The 15,043-nt window shown below is 53.5% G+C and overlaps 1 protein-coding gene across 2 annotated transcripts in view; it reads left to right on the plus strand.

The window, feature by feature from the left end:
- The window catches only part of CORO1C (coronin 1C), a 47,114-nt gene extending 32,551 nt beyond the window's left edge, over positions 1-14,563 (plus strand). For both annotated transcript variants that reach the window (XM_083804141.1, XM_083804142.1), the window contains exons 3-11: positions 424-546; positions 6,098-6,227; positions 8,241-8,422; positions 8,979-9,098; positions 9,648-9,752; positions 11,206-11,351; positions 12,537-12,594; positions 12,682-12,927; positions 13,714-14,563. In XM_083804141.1, coding sequence (XP_083660267.1) covers positions 424-546; positions 6,098-6,227; positions 8,241-8,422; positions 8,979-9,098; positions 9,648-9,752; positions 11,206-11,351; positions 12,537-12,594; positions 12,682-12,927; positions 13,714-13,833 — 1,230 coding nt within the window. In that variant the 3' untranslated portion in view covers positions 13,834-14,563. The remainder of the gene's footprint in view (positions 1-423; positions 547-6,097; positions 6,228-8,240; positions 8,423-8,978; positions 9,099-9,647; positions 9,753-11,205; positions 11,352-12,536; positions 12,595-12,681; positions 12,928-13,713) is intronic.
- Positions 14,564-15,043: the final 480 nt, after the last annotated feature.

Raw genomic sequence — 15,043 nt, forward strand, 5'->3', positions numbered from 1 at the left:
TAAACTCAACGAGCAGCAACACCCTTCAATTAGAAAGCTGGCTTGGTTATCTTTAGCTGTTGCTGGCCGCCGTCGTAAAGCGCAGAGAAAACCAGAGCTTCCTCGTGTGGGCACGGCGTTTGTGCTGCCTGCCCTCCTCCCGAAAATGTGGCCGGCCGAAGGGCCGGCGGCTCAGCCCTGCCTCCGCCAGCAGGACAGGGGCAGGATATATCCGTGCTCGCAGAGGATGGAGCCCTCGTGTGCCAGGGAAGGCTCCAGCGTGGCCCCACCGGTGCCGGGGAGAGGTTTGTTTCCTCTGCTGGCGCACGAGGTGCTCGTGCCGTGGATGTCAAAACGCCTTGGGAGTGTTAGGAGGCATCTTCCTGTGCTCTGTGCTCTGGGTCGTTGGGGTCTTACAGCTCTCTTCCTTGTTTTTCCCTGCAGACGGGCCGGATCGACAAGTCCTATCCAACAGTGTGCGGGCACACAGGACCGGTGCTGGACATAGACTGGTGTCCCCACAACGACCAGGTCATCGCCAGCGGCTCCGAGGACTGCACCGTCATGGTAAGCGGCCCGCGGTTTCCTCGCGGAGCGCGGCTTGCTTCGCCCAAGAGGGGTGCTGCAAGCATTTGTGTTTCTGAAGGCAAACGGGCACCTGCTGTCCCGACACCGAGCGCCCAGCCCTTCCTGGTGTGAGAAGTCACGGGCGTTCTCTGTGTCACATTTTGGCTCTGCCCAACAACTGATGGTGTCTTGCCTGCAGGAGCCAGCTGGATACTGGAGCAAAACCAGCTCTGGTACCTGCGTAACAGAACTTGGACCCTCACACCTGGTTCTTCCTTCTGGAGAGGAGAATCTCTCCAGCACTGAGGTCGCGCTTGGTAGAATTGGCTTGGCCTGCAGCTTTCTGGTTTTCTCTCAAGTTACTCTTCCATTTTTCCTTCCTCTGGGGATTCGTCGGCTGTTTGAGAAGAGGAGGAGGTGTGCCAGTCAGCGGTGACTTGTTTTGATCTGCAGTGCTTTAGGGAAGGCAGAGGTGGTTCCTTACCTCAGATGTCCTAGCAGATTTGGTGGTGCGTGTTGGAAGGAGGTGGGGATTGGAGAGGAACGAGCGCCTCTGCTTTCAGAATTGCTTCAGCCCTCGATTTAAAGGTGCTACTTCCATTCTTCTTCTATCTACAGATTGTGCCTAGATATCAGACGTTTAAAATACGTAGTAACAGTGATCCAAATTCTGCACCTGCCGACCTTGGTCCTGAGTCCTATTTCACCTCTGCCAGGGCCCACTGAACAATAGACGACCTTGCTCGGTGATGGATGTGGAATCCTGTGCATGCAAACGCAGCAGAATAAGTGAAAGAAAATCCTTGTAAGATGAAATAATGCCAAATAACTTGAGTGATCTTTGGCCATATTTAGAAATGCTGTAGGCTGAATGTTATATTGAAATCTTATTATAGATCATGTCAGATAAATTCCTTTGCTTCTGCTCATCGTTAAAATGTTTGGGAGGGGATTCATCCCAAGAGGCTTATCCTGGGACAGCTCTTGCCCGTGATCTCCCAGTCTTGGAAGCCGAAGCATGTTAACAAAATGTACTATATTTAATATTAAGCAAAACAACAAGCTTCTGTGTTTGTAGCAGTCGCTACTGGGCTAGAGCTGAGCTTTGAAGGATGCCTTAATGTTCCTCTAGAAAGCAGAATCCAGAAAGCCCGTGAGTCAGAGTGAAACACGAGCAGCAGCAGCAGCAGACGAGGCCGAGGTCCACGGCTGCCTTTCCGGAGGCAAAATAAGCCTCTAATCCAAGTGCAATGACAAGCATGTTGCGAGGCTCCCGAGGGATTGGGTTACGTAGAAAACCCAACAGCGTCCAAGTTGCCCGGTGCTCCCGACGCAGACACAAAGTGAGCCCGAGAACCGAGCCTGCTGCTCACGGGCACGGAGCGCAGGACCGAGTGGAGTCTCTCGCTGGGTGTCACGTCCTTTGTGACGGGAAGTGATGCATCCCAAGTCGCTTGGGACACGTGTTAGCTGGGCTGGACAGAGCCGGAGGCTGCGTGTAAAGAACATGCCTGCACTGTCCGGGAGGGGAACTGGCCGAGCTGGTGAGCCCTCCCAGCTTTAATTGCTTTTCTCTCTCGGCACAAGTAATTTGGCATCCTGTTTGCTTTGCTGTTCTTCAGTAAAGGTTTCGGAGGCCTGCTTCCTGAACGGCCTGTCACCGAATAAACTCGTCTGACGTAGGTTAAAGGGTTTGTAGTTGGTCTTCAGCTCTGACCTCCTCATTAGCCTCAAGAAATGCAAAAGTACTGATGTGAGGGAGGAAAATCGTGTGGCTTTCTGCAGAAGTGGCAGCCGCTTTCAAAAAGTAACTTGTGTTTTCCAAGGCCATCGGTTCATTGGCACTGTTTCTGCCCTGTTGCTCCTCCAGGTTTTCCATCTTTTCTGCCTGCCTGTTAGTTTTTGCCCCCCTCCCCTCTCTCCTCTGGTTTTCTGGCCGCGTTTCCTTGTCTGCAGTGCTAGCAGTCCCTGCTTTGGCAGTGCTTTGGCTGCCACACCTGATGCATTCAGAAATCATTTGGAGGGAGAGAAGACGATGGGTGGCAATACTTAGGACACCAAAACCGCCTCGTGGCCCCTTACTGCTCTGCTGCAGAGGAGCGGGACGGGCCGTCCCCGTCTCCTCTGCTCTGAACTGCTCTCAGCAGGAGTTCCTTGAGAACGCCGTGGCGCGCAGATACCTTCTGTGGCCTCCTTCTGGTGTTCCCTTTGGGGAAAGATTCTCTTGTGCCTACAAATAAGGAATTATTTAAATATTCATGCCCGGTGCTCCGCTGAATGACTGGGATGTACTGCAGCTTTTTTAATTCAGCTGGAAAATGGCTGTGTAAAGACGCGCAGACGGCATCAGCTGGCCTTTCTCAGGTACGGGAGATGTGCTCTGTCAGCAGGTGAATACTAACGAGCGTGATTGTAATGGCCAGAGAGGGGTTCATTTGATTGAGCAAATTGTTTTAAGGTTAAACCAGGGCCCTCGCAGCGACCTGAGACAGCAGCCTGGCACCAGGCAGTCCCGCGGGGGGTGAATTGCTCGGGCACCGTGCTGGGCTAAGAAAGGATGCACGAAGTGCCTGTTCCTGCAGCGACGGGAGAGCAGGGCTGTAGACAAACCCCAGGGCTCGTTCATTCCCTCCTGTAACGTGGATGCAGGAATTGAGAGCATTTCTAGAAATCGGCTCAATATACGCTGTGGTTTTATGCGGGGCTGGTGGAAGAGACGGGTTTTGATTCTCTTTAAAGGGTAGGAAAAAGCGGTGCTAAACAAGTCGGCCTTATTTTCCTTTCTGCATGCTGTTTGTGCACAACCTTTTCCCCTCCCGCAGCTCCTCTGAGAGCCGAACCTCCGGGCACCACCACGTGCGCCTCCGCTTCCTCTATCGCAAACAGAGTAGGCGTTAGCTTCAAAACCACCGAGTGGGAGAGGCGATAAACTGTTACTGGTGCCCAGTTCATCCTGCGGGGCAGTAAGGTTTCCTTTGTGCCCTCGTCCTGAGCCCTCACCTCCAGCGGGCTGGGTCCTGCCCCAACCCAAAGCTCCTCGCTTCGCCCCCTGAGTCCGATTGCATCCCACGCGGAGAAGAGGCACCCCACCCCGGGCAGGAATGAGGGGGCCAGGTCGCTTGGGAGCATCCCCTGACCTTTTACACTCCTCGTGTTTTGTTTTTTTTTTTTTGCAATACCAAGCAGGATTATTAGGTCAATAGTCTCTGTAATCTGCAGAGGATTACACTGCTCTGCAGCTGCTGTAAACTATAGGGGCTTTCCCTCTTTCCCTTGAAGAAAAAAAAAAAACAACTCTCTGTCCTCCAGAGGCTCTTTAAAAAAAAAATCATTTCCATTGGTATTCTGTCTGTAATTCCTCCCTTTCCTCTCCCACCCCCCTGCGCTCGCTGGCTCACGTTTGAACCCAGTCCTGGAGCCCTCCGGCACGCGGAGGGCTTGGCAGCGGAGCTGCTCTCGCACCGAAGGCCCATTCCCCAGCTCAGACCCCAAAAATAAAAAGGGGGATGTCTGGGAAAGGGGACCCAGCTCCTTCCAACAGCTGAAGCTGCAGTCTGTGCTGCCATGGTTTAAAAAGAGCCGTGGGTTGAGAAGCTGCTCTGGCTTTGCTGCCCCTTTGTGCCAGCTTCTGCTCGGGCAGGGGCTGGTGCTGCTCCTGGCTTTCCGTGAATAATTCCAATTTTCGAAGCCGCCCCCCACAAAGCCTTGCCCTCGGGGTGAGGCTGGGTGAATCGGGGCAGGCCGCTTGGCAGAAGAAAAGCTTTGTTTCCCCGAGGGGAAAAAGATGCTGCGCTCACCGAGGCTCTGCTGTTTCGAAGGGCTCCTCGGGACCCTGGGGTAAGCAGATGTCTGGCTCCCTGCTTAATCCTTGGCGTAACACCAGCTTGCCTGCATCAGCCCTAACTCCCAGGGGCTTTTCGTCTAGAGGAGAAGCGGTTCGGGTGGGTTTTGTCTCTGGACCCATCTCGGCTGTGCCCAGCGCCCGCCCCCAGGCTGCTGGATCCGGCCCCTGGGCCACCCGCGTCACCCCCGCGGGTCCCTTCGGCTCCGTCTCCCGGCCCCCCTCCTCTGCCAGCCGTCTCCCCGGTTTAGGTAACACCTATTTTCTGCAGCGTTGCCTTAGCGCTCAGGGCTGTGAAGGGTTTGGAGGTGGTTCCTGTGAGACCTACGTAACGATAATTACATTGAGCGCGGGCGCCGCTTTTAGCAGGCCGATTTTCAAGTTCTCCGCTCCTGTCAGCAGCCGCGCTTCGAGCTGTTGCTGCTGTCAGGTTTTTATTCCCTGGCTGGCGTGAACAAAGCTGCCTCTGTGAAAACTGACAGCTTCGTAACCCGGTTTTACCTTGCAGCGGGCAGGCGAGGCGCCTTGCTGCGGTGTGCGAGGAGCCTTGGGTTTGAACACAATCCTCCGACGGCAGGCGGTGGCCGCAGCCGGGGGCGAGCGGGGCCATGTGCCGCTCTTCGGAGTGCCCAGCTCTGCTTTTACAAAGCCTGACCGCTGGAAAAAAGCCGCGGCACGTGTCACCTCGGCGCTGGTACGGTCCCATCGGCCAGGAGGAGGACAAGGGGTTTGAAAGCCCGGAGCAGGAATCCTCCGCGGAGGCCGGTGGGGCCGTGGCCGGTGCTGAGGATGCAGGGAGGGACAGCGCCCAGAGCATGGCACCGGCGGCTGGAACCCCGTCAGGGTTGGTTAGAGGTGAGCCGGGACACCCGGGGATTCTCACATCTCAGGGGTTTTTATCTGAGCAGCAGCAGCAGCCATCCCTGCGAGGAGAGAGAACCAGGGATGAGCGTGGAAATCCCCGCGCGTCTGCGTGCCTCGCTCCCAAAACCCTTGCCTGGGTGCTGCGGGCAGGGCTGGCGGCCCCTGCTCTGCTCCTCCGGGAAAAGCAAACAATAGGAGGCGAGGGAAACGTGCTCTGATGCTGCCACCTACCCGTGGGTAGCCCTAACTGCTCGGCGATGGGCTTTATTTCAGTTTTTAATACGCCGTATGTAGGTCAGGCTCAGTTCAGAGGCGCTTGTCCGATGCTGAATTGCAGGAGTAGCTCTGGGAGGGCCCGCTCCTGCCCTGGGGCGTGGGGGTTTTTCCTCCCTCCCATCTCCGCTCTCTGCTGCTTGCAGAAGCCGCCTCCTGGGGCTGGTAAGTGCCAGGCTCTGCGGATGCCGTGGCGAAGGCGTAACCGGAGGCCCTCGGGGTCATTCCTCCTCCTGACGGCTCTTCCCCGGCCGCAGGGGGACCCGTGCAGCGGCAGGGTTGCGCACCAAGCGGGCAGCCTGCTGGCTGCGGGCAGGTCCTGCGGGGCTGACCCGGGCTGCTCTGACCTCCGCCAGGACCAAAGGGCTCTTCCCGTTAGCTGGGATCAGAAGGGAGGCCGTAAACACAGCGGGCGAGCTGACTGCCAGCATTGCTAACCAAGTGAAAAGTCGGCCCCAGCGCGGCTGCAGCTGCTTCTTCCCTGCGAGGGATGGGCACGGCTGGAAAGGACGGCAGCTCGGCAGCAGAGGGGATGCCCTTCGGCTAACCGTCTTCCCTTTTTCCCCTTTCCAGGTGTGGCAGATTCCCGAGAACGGACTCACCCTGTCCTTGACAGAGCCGGTGGTGGTTCTAGAAGGCCATTCGAAGCGGGTCGGCATCGTGGCTTGGCACCCGACCGCGCGCAACGTGCTGCTCAGCGCAGGTACGGGGCGTCAGCGCCGTGTGCTCCCGGCCACCTTCGCCTCATTTCGCTTGCGCCGTGTTTTGGAGCGGAGGTTTGGAGCCTGGCTCCTCCTTTCCTCTCCCGGCGGCTTGGGGCCCAGTGAATCACAAACCCGTGAGAGCTCCTCGGAAGGCTGGGACACGTGGCTCGCAGCCCGCTCCGTGTCCCGGCCTTTTATCGTCCTCGGTTTTACAGGGACGAGAACCAGGAAATTGAAGGCATGAATTACTGTATGGAAATCGTCCCAGACTGTATTTGATCTGCAAGCTTCGTCAGCTGATAGCCGTTTACACACGCGCTCCCCTCATCCCTGTTTTCATGTTTTCGTTTTATTTATAAAAGGCCCAAGTGTTTCTCCTTTTCGCTGGTCTCTGCAAGGTGTCCCGGTGGTCCATCCCCAAGCTTTCAGCATTTTCCAAATTGTCTCCTTGACCGGTACGGTCTATGCAGTGAGATTCTTTTGACCACTGAAAAACAGTCAAATCATTATGGAAATAAAATGGAAAAGTCATTATCCATTAGCTCACTCCGAGGCTTTCATGGCATGACCTTTAGGTTGGAGCCTAATAAAAGAAGCAAATCGTTCCGGCCTGACTGTCAGCTGAGCTCTGTGGGGTTTTGGGGGGGTGTAAATGCCCCCTGAGGTACTGGTTGGCTTTTGATCTGGTTTCCCCAAAAATGCTTTGATTGCAGACCTTGTGGCAGTGAAATTAATGAAACTCAGTGTGAGAACATACAAGAGGAGGGGCTTGTTTTTCCTAGGTAGCTTTTTCAGACTGCTGTACTCGCAAGCAGCAGGATGTGTGTGTCCAGGCCTGTGTGTCCAGAGCGAGGTGCCGTCAGGTCATTGTGGTCCCCAGGGTTCCTCTTGGTGGCGACAAACTGATGTTGGATGTCCCTTCGGCTGTTTGGGAGCGCACGGTGATCATTATCTTTGCCTCGGCGTGTTTTCACCCCTCCTTGAGCATTAGGGAAGCTGGATAGCTCAGCGCTGGGCTTTGTTCCCTTCCCCGGTGAACTTCCGGCTCCAGTCCTCTCTTTTATTTTGCTGCCGTCTTGTTTGAGGCTTTATTCTTTGTCTCTTTGCTGTTTGGTCCTTGAGCAGAACCGCCCGCCTAATGGTTGCAGTCCTTGTGAATCTGCTGACCTCGGCTTTTTGATGTCTGCCATTCTTCTTATACCTTTGTTCTGCCGTTTCCCCTACTGATGCTGCCGCTTCCCTGATTTTCCATTAAAGCCACTCTTACTCTTCCTGCTACAAATCTCTGTAACCCGAGAAGACAGTGACTGTCAGCCAGTACTCGATGTGCGGAGGTGTGAGAACATTGCCTCTTTGCCCTCGGCTTTCTTACTCTGCGGTCGTGCAGCTGAGCTGAGACCCGAGAGCTCCTGCACAAAAAGCGCGAGGACGGCAGCAGAGGTGTCCTGGGCACGCTTTCGCGGACCTCCTTCAGCTGCATCGCTGCCTCTCCTGCCTTACCTTCGGCTTCTTCTCCGCTGGGGACCTCTCACGCTGCCCCAGAGCCTTCTCAAGTTGCTGCACTGCTCTTGCCGTGATGTTTTCAGCCCTCCCCTGCGCTGCCAGCCCTGGGCCACCTGCGTGCGGAGCCCACCTGCATCTCCTCTCCGTGCAGGCTCCGCAGGCGTCTCTGCGGCGTCGTGGTCCCCGCAGGGAGCCCTGGGCTCTCCCAGTAGTAGCCCTGGGCTACTCCCTCAAAAGCTGCCCTTGTTTGGGACAGCTACAGCACCGCTGAGAGGTGCTCCACTCTTTCAAGGAAGGAGTTTTGTGCCTCTCTGGGTGCTTTGTCCCCGCTCTGAGCCCGCATTTGAGCAAGGAAGCCCTGCCTGGGGCTCTGCATACGTAACTGCGTGTTTAAGAGACAGTGCCTGAGGCAATGGAGCTGCAGCAGGTTTTAGTCCTCCTTCTCTGCTGCTGGCTTTTTTTCTCTTTACACCACGGTTGTGATTTTGAACTGCTGTTTTCTCTTCCAGGTTGCGATAACGCAATCATCATCTGGAACGTGGGGACAGGCGAAGCCCTCATAAACCTGGATGACATGCACGTGGATGTGATTTACAACGTGAGCTGGAATCGCAACGGCAGCCTAATCTGTACAGCTTCCAAAGACAAAAAAGTTCGAATTATTGACCCCAGGAAACAAGAAATCGTTGCCGTAAGTGTGCATAGTAATTTCCCTACAGCAGAGTTAGCAAGAGCGAACGAAGAACGAGCCTTTTAGCCCAGTGCGTGCCGCGTTTAGTCACGTTGTTCAAAGCGAGGAAGAAATTACAAAAAGGATAGCAGCAGTTGAAGGATTTGTCTGGGTTTATTGGAATTAGTGTTTGAACTAGGATTTTAGGGCTCGGTTTTAAAACCTGCAGGAGTGTAATTCCACATCTAATCCTTTTGCATAATTACGCTTTCAAAGTTGTGTATGCAAAACGGAGATTTAGCAGCCCGCATATGTGTTGTAGCTTGCAAAGAAGTCTTCCTTCAACCTTGTAAGAATCAGGTGAAGCTGTAATGAAACAGCTGTGACTACTTTTGTAGTTTAATAATTGGTTTCTTCCCTCGAGCATCAGGCAAAGATAGTTGGATGTTGTTCCATGTAGTCAGCATCCTCCGTGGAGGAGCGGCATGTGCCAGGGACTCTGTGCAGCCAGAAGAGCAGTTGCCACCACCTGGGCTTTCTGTGCCTTGCTAGAGGCTCATTTGTAAATCTATTTCAGGAGAAAGAGAAGACCCACGAGGGAGCCCGGCCCATGCGAGCCATTTTCCTCGCCGATGGAAACATCTTCACAACCGGCTTCAGCCGCATGAGCGAACGGCAGCTCGCCCTGTGGAATCCGGTAGGTTCCTGCCCTGCTACTACCTGTTGTAGCGCCCACTGAGCTGCTAACCAGGGCCTGCCGTCACCTGCTGCGCTCCTAGTTCGTACACTTGAGGGTATTCCCTCTTCTGTCTACGTCTGATCCTGCTCAGACTTCCTGTGCCACAACATCTTGCTGTTATTTGGGCTTGATGTTCACTCAGTAAAGGAAATTCTGTGCGAAGGTCACTTCTTCCTCTCTAAACGTTTTACGTACGGAGCAAGACAGCAGCAAGCTCATCACACTGGCACAAGGCACTCACTAGTAGCATGGCTATGTCATGTCTTTCTCTTGACTTACCTGGGGTCCTGTTTTCAATGTGTGTTGTGATGAAAACATCCTTGGGGAGTGAATGAGCTGGTGAAACATCTACAGCATTTGTTATCCTAACATACAGAGCCTTCAGGGTGGGGAAGCCACTGCTGAGTATTCCACTAGCTCCGAAGAGCTGTCAATAATACAGATCTCATGTTATCACGAGTTTTTCTCTTCTTCATTAACAACAGAGTCATTTTTTTTCATTTCCAGAAAAACATGGAGGAACCAATAGCCCTCCATGAGATGGACACCAGCAATGGGGTCCTGCTGCCCTTCTACGACCCGGATACCAACATTATTTACTTGTGTGGCAAGGTAAGGGGAACCTTTTAGGATGACTAGGCTTGTTTAGAGGTAGTCTGATGGAGTGAACAGTGCCGAGGACGTGTTCACCAAGTGTCTCACTGAAAGTGGCAGGACTAGAAATTCAGTGCCGCAGTGATGGCGAGGGTTGTGGACAAACCTGAAAAAATCCAGGCTGCTCTGAAATCAGTTTGATCCTCGCTCTGCAGCACTATGCAGAGACGTGAAGGTCTGGTATGTAATTGATGTTTCTCTGAGATGGATTTACTCGGGTAAAGCTGCTCTTAATGCAGCGAGTCACATACTGTCATTAAAACATCTTTTGTTGTCGTTGACCTGAAAGGTTGTGCATTAACGTGGGAGGAGGGTGCATTTCAGCGGATGTTATTCTTGCTCTTGATGATGATGGAGCATGTAGCAACACTCACTCGAATTTTGTGGGGTTAAATAAAAGAAAACTGCAATCACGTGTGCTCCTTTGTAAAAGCAATTTGTAGGCATTAAGTGCTCTGAAGTGCCCACTTCTAAGTGCCATGGCTTTGGACTTGGTACAGCCAGGAGCTAAAGACAAGACAAGATGAACAAGTAATTTAAAAAAAAAAAAAAAAAAGAGGATCCATAAAAGAAAACTCAACAACCCTGTCTTTGTAATGAGAAATACTTGTTCTGTATCTCTGCTACCTCATCTGCTGTTGCAGAGATGGTAACATAGTAGGATCCCCTGGAGTCAAACAGAGGACTTGGTTTTATAGCCTTTCTGCCTGACTCTAGTTCTAACTGGGCGTGCAGATAGCTTCCTGTCCTTGTCAGTGCTGAGTGTTATAAATCTCCTGCTTGTGCACCGTTTTTAAAATTATCTTCTGTGCATGATCACCTGTCGCGTTGCTAAATTGCACTCAGCACCAATATGTTTATTTTTCCTTTTCGGAATGTTTTAAAACAAATTTAAAAAAGAAAAGAAAAAAAGAAAAAAGCTCTTATTGACTTTGCTGAAAAGCAGGAATCTTCTCCTTACTTCGGGGAAACGGAGGCAGCAAGTTTAGCTTTTTCACGAGAGAAAATGTGGAGGTTGACATCCCCAGCCTTGAAGCACGAGCTCAGGCTGTCGCACCGCAGTGTGTGTAAGAACAATACCTATCACTGGGAAGCTGTTCTGATAACGTACTTGGACGACAGCAGGGATCTGCTTTATGGCAGTCCTGCTCGTGCCGTACGGATATTGGAGAAGACAGCAGCGTGCTGCAAGCAGCCGCAGGTGAGACGTTAGACTGGTAAGCAGCGGAAGCTTTAGCTTAGGGAACGAGAAAGCTGTACATAAACTGTGTGCTGCTCTGTGGTGGCATTCCTGGAAGGAGAGGGAGTCAGGTGAGAGCGGTATCTGCCCAGCCCAGCAGGGAATGGGTGCGCGGGCGCGCAGGATGCTGTCCCCACAGCCTCCGGAGGGGTCCTTGTTTGTGTCTTGCAGGGCGACAGCAGCATTCGCTACTTCGAGATCACGGACGAATCCCCCTACGTTCACTACCTCAACACCTTCAGCAGCAAGGAGCCGCAGAGAGGGATGGGGTTCATGCCAAAGAGGGGCCTTGACGTGAACAAGTGTGAGATTGCCAGGTAAGGACAGAGGCTGTGAATGCCCCCATGTGTGCTCTCATTTTAGCAGCCCGCCTCCCCCTGAGTGCAGCCGTGCAGGAATGTGAAGGCTGCTGCACCCAGCACCTCGCGTGGCAAAGGGGCTGGGAGCCCTCCGCAAAACTTGTGTGTGCTCCCTGCTGGCAAACCGGGAGCTGCTGGGCACGGGGACCCTGCCTGAGAGACCTCTGCTCCGCCAGTGCTTCTGTAGTGCTTGTTGGGGGGCGCTTCTGCTGGGCATAACGTGATACCGCCTGAAAATGTGACGGGCTTTAGGCCGAGTCTGTTGTAAAGGGCAGTGATAGCCAGCGGAATAAACCCTCTGCAGAATGCTGAGCACCAGGTTGGTTACAGCACACTGTCAGCGTCACGCTGATAAACTCCTGGGCTGAAGTCCGGTGCCCATCTCCAGCTTGTGCACAGCAAGCGGAGATGAAGCTGTGGCAGGAATTCAGTAATCACAGCGGCGGTGCAGAACCCAGAGCGCAGGCGTAGGTCAGAATCACCAAGCACAGCAGGGGAAGGCACCGCAGGGAACAGCTTCCGTCGCTGCGGCGGCTCCTGGCACGCTGGTGGTGGGGAATGTGCTGGCTGGTGCCCTGAAGCCCTCTGCTGCTCCTTGTTATTAACGAGAGCAGGAGCCCCTGAGAAAGGGCGTACGGCTCGCACCTGCCTGCAGCACGTGAATTTTTCAGCCGCAGCGCCTGGTGGCCGAGCTGAGGGCTGTGGAGCTCGTGGCGCCGTGCAGGCGAAGGCAGGAAGGGGTGACCGGAGCGTGGAGCTGAGGTGTGAGGTGTGTCGCGAGCAGCAGGCTGGCTAGCACGTTACCTGAACATTACTTGTGTGGTGCTTGTCTCGACAGTCCGAGCAGCGGGCTGTGCCTTTCTGACGGCCCCTTCTGGCCAAAGTGCGACTCTCTGAAGTCACCCAGTACCTAAGAGGGAGCTCTGCACGCACACAGGTAGTTTTCTCCAGCCCTTGCAAGGGCTCTGCAAGTCCTAGCGCAGCCCAGCTGTGACTCCTTAGGATTGCTCACTTTCCGCTGCCTCTGTCTCGCAGTACGCTGCTGTGCATGAGCAGCAGAACCGAGGCTTCCTTTGCATGGCGTGGTGCCTGTCCTTGCTCCCTGAGTCACACTTCTTTTCTTTTTTCTCTTTCTTTGGAAAGGTTCTTCAAGCTTCACGAGAGGAAATGTGAGCCCATCATCATGACGGTCCCTCGAAAGGTGAGCACAGCCCGCTGCTTGCGTGGTTTGAAGCCCGCTCGTGCCTTCCAGCCCTGCAGCACCTGACCGGTTCGTTTCTTCTTGCAGTCGGACCTCTTCCAGGATGACCTGTACCCTGATACAGCTGGCCCAGAGGCAGCTCTGGAGGCAGAGGAGTGGTTTGAGGGGAAGAACGCCGATCCCCTGCTCATTTCCTTGAAACATGGGTACATTCCTGGCAAGAACAGGGATCTCAAGGTGGTCAAGAAGAATATACTGGACAACAAGCCTGCCGCAAACAAGAAAAGTGATCTCATAAATGCTCCAAAGAAAGCAGCTGATGCCTCAGACACTGTGAGTAAAATCTCTGAGGTTTTGGGGACGGTGACCTGAGACTTTGATCGTCAGGGTGCCGTATCTTCAGAAACAGCTGTAACAAAGCTCAAGTGTGCACGATTTGAGCGCCCTGGGACCAGGTGCAGGTGGGTGACCTGGAGCCGAGGTGCTACAGGTGCAGGGCAGGTTTGTCTACCTGCCGAGGGCGGCCGAGAGCTGTGGTGCAAAGGAAAGCCTGGCATGTCGGCCCGGGCACACGCCTGCTTGTGTTTGTTCAGCCTGAGGCTTCCTGTGAGCAAGGGTTTGCACAACGCCGGGTCATTTGGGCGTGAGACACCTCGTATAAACAGCCGGCTGGCTGCTCATCTCTGCAGGCTGTGCGCGCCACGTCCTGCAGGGGGTTAGCAAAAGCCATGCGTTACAGAGAAACGTAAGACCCTGAAATGGGCACCTTCTTGTGTGTGTGCAAAACCCGGTGGGACAAATTAACCTCGGGCTACGCAGGTCCAGAAGGAGGTTAAAGAGAATCCCGACTGGGGGGGCAGCTAATGCATGGTGTAGTGATGTGTGGAGACAGGGAGAGGGCAGCTCAGGCAAGTGATGAAATGCGTCTAAAAAGCAGGATTTGTCCCGGTGCGTGTGCCAGGCACCCTCAGCACGCTCACCCCGCTGCCCCATGCGCCCCAGCACCGTATGGCTTTGGGGAGTCCCCCCCCGGCGAGGTGCCTTGCTTCGAAAACTCCCTCCCGCAGAACCGATCCCGACGGCTCTCGTAACCAACACACCTCTTGTCTTCCGTTCCAGCAAAACGAAGCCAAATTGGATGAGATTTTGAAAGAGCTGAAATCCATAAAGGACACGATCACCAACCAAGACGAGCGCATTTCCAAGCTGGAGCAGCAGATGGCGAAGATCGCAGACTGAGCGGGGCGAGCGGGCGCTGGCGGGCGCTGCCAGCCCAGACACATTCCAGTTCCCCGGTTCGGCAAGCAGCAGCGTGCAGCATTCCAGTACGAGCTTTCCTCTTCTCCCAAATTCACGTCAACGAGAGCCGATGATTAAAAGCCAAGCTTTTTAGTGAAATATTTTTTTTCTGATGTTTTAATGAATTTATGTGACTGTGTCAAAAAATTCAAAAAGAATAAGTGCTACTTTGACAGTCTTTTTTTTTTTTTTTCCTCCTCCAGATGTTACGAATTCTTGAAAACAAACCCATTATGACTTTCAATGTTGTGCCCAAATACCTTTTTCTAGATTTAGGGACCAATGCCACATTGTTCTTAACCATTTTTTAAAGTTGCCAAAAAAACGAAACAAAAAAAAGTTGCTTTTTATTTTTCTTATTTGCCACTTTGCAGTATTTGTGTTTTAAAATTTAAAGGGACAGCACTGTGTGTGTGTGCGCGCGTGTGTGCGTGTGGTGGGTGTTTATACTGTTTAGAGATCAAAACTGAAGCTATTTTGTATAAATCTCCAATTTTGAACAATCAGATCGGTTCCCCCTGCAGTGTGGCCGAGGCTGCTGCTGAGCTCCCTCAGAGGTTCCGTACGAGCTGACTTTCCTGCCTTCCTGATGTGTTCTGATGACCGCTGTCTAACGGTTTTAAAAAAAATATATATATATATAGTGCTGAATGAAGTGATTCATGCCACAGACTGCCTCTTCTCCTTCTTACTCCCTGCAGAACTTTTCAATGAGCACCACCTCCCCCTCGTAAAATCACGCCGTGTTTTGGATTACTCCAGCCCTGTCCGAGGGGGCACGTTGCAGTTGCTGGTTTTGGTTTTAAGGCAGAAGTTACTCCCTGCAGGGACTGCGTTACATTTATCCCTGGAGCGTAAAGCTCAAGGTGTGCAAAAGGCACGCACGAGGCTGCGAGCAGGGGGCTGCTCCCCTCTGACCGGGTGCTCCCTCGTGTCCGTTGCGGCTGTACGCGTCGCTGTAAATGCTTGGGGCTGCACCACAGCTGCCGTCAGCCTCTGGGGCTTATTTGCTTTCAGAAGCTTTTGAAATCCTTTGAGCTTGCACTTCTTTGGCCTTTGACTTTAGAACCGATGTTAGAAATTTTGACTCTGCTTCCAAAGCACCCTTAGAAGTAGCTAGGGGACTGGCACCAGGGATCTCCAGAAACAA

This window comes from Anser anser, assembly GCF_964211835.1.
Source record: "Anser anser genome assembly, chromosome: 18".
Classification (NCBI taxonomy): domain Eukaryota; kingdom Metazoa; phylum Chordata; class Aves; order Anseriformes; family Anatidae; genus Anser; species Anser anser.